Below are 6,299 nucleotides of genomic sequence, written 5' to 3'. Positions count from 1 at the left end.
TTACTTCTTGATGCATTTAATTTCTTTTGTGCTGTTCTAAGAGCTAGGGTATTATCAAGTGTGAGGTACRCATAGTAACAGGACCAAAAGGACTCCAGTTGGATCAGGTAAAAACGGGTTACAAAATATTAGGAAAAGAAATACTGAAAAATACAAACAACCTTATCCAGTCACCCATCAGCTGCAAATCCAAACTGTGAAACCCTTGAAAATCAGGCCCAGGAAAAGTTCACAGCCGCTCTTTCAAAAGAAGGATATTCCAGTTCCAGGAGACTAAGAGTGGAGGAACCTCCCATGCCAACCCTCTACTTGACCTTTGCTGCCTGAAAGGTAAATTKTATCCTTGGTGCACACACAGAGTTGACCTGGGGAACATTGCTCTTTCAGGACTTGTCGTTAGGAGGTTTCTTCTTGGCTTCCACATCCTTCTTAAAATCTTCCAGCTTCTTGGCAATGTTAGGAATCTTTAAAGACAAAACAAAACAAATCAAAACCCACAAAAATYAACAAAAAATTGTGGGCTACATGAGTCTCATCAGAAAAAACAATACCATACATACAGCAAGAAATTCTATAAAGTTTAAACTGGTTTATAAAAGRTATTTCCAGTATCTGTTACCTCGCATAGAGGTTAAAATCTATGCAGCATCAAGGAAACAGCAGATGAAATCACCTCACATGAGGTTTCAGGAAATATTTTGATTATTAAGGCTAGAAGTCAGCCAGTGGTGATGGGAACAGGAGGAAGGAAAAAAAGATCACTTTACAGGAAATTTAGTATGACCAGTCTGGCTTCCTCCCTGAAACAAGACAAACTGCCAAGATTAAACAGATTTAGACAGTGATGCACAGGCTTTTGAAGGGGAAATTAGATTGCACTAGAAATGGTCAYAACCCCAGAGAAAAGAGATGTTCAAGAGCATCAAACACGTTCTCAAGAAATTTATTAAGAGATATTTCTCCTGTTTCATGTTGTGGGGAAAAAAACCCTCACTGGGGAATTCTAAAGCATTGCAAATGGGCAACATTTTGCAGATTCACACTTGAACAAAAATTCAATTTACCGCTTSTGAGCTTCAAAACTTCAGCTTTCTCTGGCAAATAAAGAATTTGATAAAATAACCCAACAGTAAATTTTAGTAATTTGAAAGAAGGAAGAAAAGCTGAAGCTCTTAACGGCAAAGAAAAGATCATGATTAGCTAAAACTGAGAAGTGATAATACATGATTTTGCAACTAATTAAAATTAAATTAAAGCAAATTTTCCACTGGTAACTGTGAAAAAAAAAAAAACAACCATGGGTTTTTACTTTATATGTAACATGACCACAGAGCAGAAGTTAATCCAAATAGAATGCAGTTCTCTTATTGAATGGTCTGAGGCTCTCAGTACTGGTAAAATAAGTTCATCTCACCTTCCTTTTCATAATTTAGCTTGTTTGAGAAAACGAAATTAAGAGTCCAGCCGGTAACACACCTGACATTTAAATTAAACCAAGAGAACTCCACCACTGTCAGCAGAACCCTCCACATATTTATAACTAATTACATTGTGTGTATAGCTGCAGAATTAGGACTTCATTATGACAAGCTTATATCAAATGTCATCTAAAACCAATCATCTTCAATACCAGTGATAAAATTTCCATTTTCATCCTGCAAGTCAGCGTTGAATTCCTGCAAATCAAAAGCCTGAGCCTCCCTCTTGTGGCAATACTTTATCAGTGCTGCCAGAAAAGCACTACAACAATGCTTGTGATACATATTGATACATCCAAATACAATCTTCTGACTACATTTTTGTAACACTGTAAAACGTACATTGGGCAGAAACACCAGCTTTCATTTCTACTRTTACTGGAGTAATTGACAGGAAACCACAAAAGTTTGTGCACAAAGTGCAGAATGTAAGATTTTTTTTTAACAAGTTTACTTCAATACTGAAGATGAGAGGAAAGCAAAACATAAATGTCATCAGAGCCTCAACAATTTTTTTTAATTAGGCAAATACAGATTGCATAAGAATTTTAAAAAATGTACACGTTAAATGTTATTAACTCCTCTAGCCAATGGCACTGCTCTTACAAGGGATCCTGCTGACTCTGCAGAAATTCAAAGCATGTTTTGAGCACTCAGCTTGAAATCTTTTTCTGCCCTCTCACACAGAAAACTCTTAACAGAGAACTGAGAAAAGAAAATCCCCTTTCTTTTCACACTGCAAAAAGACAGAAACAAAGATTGCAGGTCAATATACTTTTTGAAGCAGGAGAAAGCATTGAATTTTCAAAAAAAGCTGGCAAAATTTATTTTCATTATTGGTCCAGAAGACAGACATTTCACATGCTCTGAGGATCTTTATTATTTAAACATTTATATTGAGTGGAGAACACTGTATGAAAACAGACTATCCAAGGCAGGAAACCAGTATTATAGCGTTGGTAAAATCCACATGCAATTGATAAACCTTTTGTGTTTCTCATGTCTTAGCCTGTAGATGCCTAGGCTCCAGAAGTTTAGGCTTTAAGCATTACCACAGAGAAGCAGATATTTTGGTGCTTCGGTTCCATCTTTTTATTTTTTTTTTGGCTATTAAGTTTGAAAAGACCTCCAAGATCAGAGTCCAACCTTTGACCAATCACCACCCTGTCAACCAGACCACAGCCTTAAGTGCTACATCCAGTCAGTCACTCCTTGAAAACCTCCAAGGATGGTGAYTCCACAACTTCACTGTGCAGCACTTCCAATGCCTGACCACTATTTCAAGGAGGTAATTCTTCCTGAAAAAGTGTGAGTTTTCCTGTAACTAAAGTCAGCAAGATTTGCATTCTGTTTAAATAATATAAACCAAAATTAAGACTGATTAAATTCTACTTGAGGGAAAATAGCCATATATTTTCCGTTCAGAATAGGTTTTACCTCTGAGAACATCAGGATACTCACATCATAGTTCTGAGCCAGATACATCCCAACCACGTTGCCAAGAGTAAAACCAACCTAAAACGTGAAGAAGAGAAGAGTTAATATCCTTCCATCAAAAGCATATTGGTAAAAATAAAAATAAAAAAAAAAAAAAGGAATATTATATGTTATTTAAATAGTTTCAACTCCACTTCTGTTTAATTTCCCATCCTTTATCCAGAGAGGTGCAATTTTACTGATCTTCCTCACCAAGAACACCTTGCCCTCATTTCCAAAATACCACACAGGTTAATTTTTTCAATACACATTCCCAAGATCAAGCTATGTTCATTCTCGTAAGGTTYTCTACACACCCACAAAGGCAGCAATTCCCATAAAAATGAGGGAGATAGCAGAAGGGACCTACACATCACAGAGTTCCTGGTCCATGCTGGGAAAACCTAAAGCAACTCCCCACTAAAACAATGCTCTGTGGTGGAAATATGTCTTAGTATGAGGCAAAAAAAAACCTTCACAAGTCTGAAAGTCAGAACAGAGGCTCTGACTGCACAAAGATTGTAGTCTCAAGAAGTTTAAGGATCGGTGAATTTAAACCTTTGTAAACCTGGTTCTGCTGTTCTGCAGCAACAGCTGTGCATCTCCCAGACAGACCCTTCTAAGCCCAAGAGATCAGTTCTCAGCCAAATCCGCTCTGRTCTAGGGGCCCCTCCAAGGCAAGAAAGTACAGCTGGTTGGAAGTTGGGCACAACTCCTTTTGACAACTTGTAGTTGATGAAGGGTGCCCATAAAAACACACTCTGGCAGTGGAGGAAGCTCAAAACAGAAGCACAGTTTCTGGCCCAGACCCTGTCTGCCAGCTGAAGAAAATCCCCAAGCRTAAGAACCCTTCTGGTGTGAAAGAAATTCCTTTCTTCAAACACAGCTGATGGGATTTTCATTCAGCAACTTCCCAATATGCCACATTTTCTTTTTATTGTTRCATTTCAAAAGAAGTATTCACTATACTATGAAAGCTCATTTCACGATTCTGAWAAGGGAGACTACTAATATTGTGCTTTCGTTCATTGTTAATAGACAAATCACTCTTTGTGACAGCTGAGGCCAGTTCTATTTAAGAAAATTGTTATTGCCCATAGTCACTGTTGTCAAAATAAGACTATTTTAAGAAAAATAAAACCACTGTCCACAAAACCACTTRGCCATCATGTACTGACCAAACATCTTTTCCAGGCCCAAAGGAGCACAGAGCACAGTTCATCTTTTCTATGATTCAGACTCCATAAGCAGCACTGGTGAAAATCCATCTATAGAAAACTAAAACTGTCTGAGAGCCAGCTGAACTCTGATTGCAAGCTATTACCTTCTTAAACAGATTTTTGGTGTTACTCCTTGTTTATTATCACTTTTTAGAGAGCTCAGCTTAAAAAAATTTAAGAATAAGTAGAGTTTGTGCGTATTGCACTTATCATATGCTCATAGTTTCAATTATCAGCTAAAGAGGTACTCTGGGATATAATAAMTATTGCACTGATGCAAACCAGGCCTGTGACTCCTCTTCATGCAGAGCATCACTCTACCAGAGGAGAGTTTCCTGTACCTTTATGCAGTGTCAGGGAAGGCACTTGAAAACATAAACCAGGTCCTTGTTTATTAGCAATTTTCTAGGCTTTTACCCTGGAATCAATATATGTCATATTCTGTTGTGAGATAACCCTTACTCAGTACGAACAGTACTGAGATCACTACTCCCTTTAAATGTTCTCCTTTATGGAAAGTCCAGCACTGCATCCATCTAGTCACATTTACTTTTAGAGCTGACAATTCGAGCAGTGGGGAAAGAAAATCACTACTAAGACTTCAATTATATGGAAAGCAAAACACACAGACAATGAAAATGTGTATATTGACTAAAAACAACAGGKCTCATGAGAGTTCAGGGTCTTCCAATTTCCACACAGCATTTCTAGATGCATTGTAAGCAAACACTTAATGCTTAACTCTGGATTGCAAGAACACAAGGTTTGTGAGATTATTCCTTTATCTCTCTGTTACAGCCTTAAGCAGGGAGAGCAAGAGTCAAACACCCAATCTACTCCTAAGCAGGGAAGAAACACAGAACTAGTATATCTTCTTTCTAACTTTCATGCACTAAGGACAAGTCACAAGATATTTTTATCTAGCAACAAAATTAGCAGCAAGCAATGGAGTTGACAAATACAGAAACTTTGACAGATGCTAACCATATTTAGCCTTACTGAAGGTTTTCATTGGAGTGGAGAGGGGATTATAAACAGCTACAGAAAGGGCTGAGGCTTTCATATTTGCTATTATGAAGCTGGGATAAGAAACAGGCCTCATTTATTTATTACATAAAAACAGGCAAGACTCTCTCAACTTACAATAGGCAATCTCTTCTTGCTTTGTATCAACACCTGCTCTGAAACTCATTAGCCAGCTAATTTATCTTCCCCCACCAAAAAAAAAAAAAAAAAAAAAAAGAAGGCTAATATTCAGTCTAATAATTCTGCTATATTTAGGGGGTTTTAATGAAAGGCAGTACTTAAACATGATCCCTTGCCTTCATTTCTGCGTATAAAAAATCGACATGTCTAGCGATAGATTTGTACCGAGTGCTCAAAATGGCAAAGGCTGATGCCCCTGCTCTCACCAAAGGAGGGAGGTATTTATGCTTACACAAACAAATTCGAGCAACAATGGCAGCATCACCGCGAGCAAGCAGAATCTCCACGGCAAATYAGAAGCACGACTTGGACGAAAAACAAGCCATTTTCAGAGCAGMTCTAAGGCATCGTTCTGCGGCAACAAGGGTGGGAAGGGCCGGCAGAAGGGGATGGTGCCGTGCCGGGGAGCCAAGACTTAGCGCAGCTGACAGAGGATGCGGGATGGCCGGACTGGGGGCCGCGGGGTGGCCGGACTGGGGGTCGCGGGGTGGCCAGACTGGGGGCCGCGGGGTGGCCGCACTCGGGGTCGCGGGTGGCCGGACTGGGGAGCGGGGTGGCCGGACTGGGGAGCGGGGTGGCCGGACACCGGGGAGCGGGGTGGCCGGACACCGGGCCGTAGGGTGGCCGGACACCGGGCCGCGACAGGGCCGCACACCGGGCCGCGACAGGGCCGCACCCCGCGCCCTTCTTCCCTCGGCCGGGCAGCCGTGCCATGGCGGCGGCGCCGCGCCCCGGAGCCTTACCAAGAATTGCAGCATGGTGCCCGCTGCCCGCGCTGCCGCCCCGCCCGAGCGCCGGGGAAGTCAGGCGGGTGGCGGCTGCTCCCCTTCCGGGCCCGCCCTCGCCGCCATGGCCGGGGAAGGAAGAGCCGCGCCCCCGGGCCCGCCCCGCCGCGCTCCGCCCTGAGGGGGATCGGGGG

General features: G+C 41.5%; 1 protein-coding gene across 1 annotated transcript; it reads right to left on the bottom strand.

Annotated features, from left to right (window-relative positions):
- Positions 1–6,213, bottom strand: STMP1 (short transmembrane mitochondrial protein 1). Its single transcript, XM_057381979.1, has 3 exons — positions 6,124–6,213; positions 2,940–2,993; positions 1–464 (listed from the first exon to the last, which is right to left on the bottom strand). The coding sequence occupies exons 1-3, from the start codon at positions 6,136–6,138 to the stop codon at positions 384–386; spliced, it is 150 nt and encodes a 49-aa protein (XP_057237962.1). The 5' UTR covers positions 6,139–6,213; the 3' UTR covers positions 1–383.
- Between the last annotated feature and the right edge of the window lie 86 nt (positions 6,214–6,299).

Source organism: Malurus melanocephalus, unplaced genomic scaffold (genome assembly GCF_030028575.1).
Source record: "Malurus melanocephalus ecotype Western Australia unplaced genomic scaffold, MMel_1.1 scaffold_544, whole genome shotgun sequence".
NCBI classification, from domain to species: domain Eukaryota; kingdom Metazoa; phylum Chordata; class Aves; order Passeriformes; family Maluridae; genus Malurus; species Malurus melanocephalus.
Note: the sequence above shows the minus strand (reverse complement) of the source record. Positions and strands in the feature narration are given on the sequence as shown.

Bases quoted from the DNA above. Each gene is read 5' to 3' on its own strand.
- STMP1 (XM_057381979.1), bottom strand. The intron at 465-2,939 runs GTGAGTATCCTG...TTGTCTTTAAAG, and splicing joins ATCTGGCTCAGAACTATGAT to ATTCCTAACATTGCCAAGAA.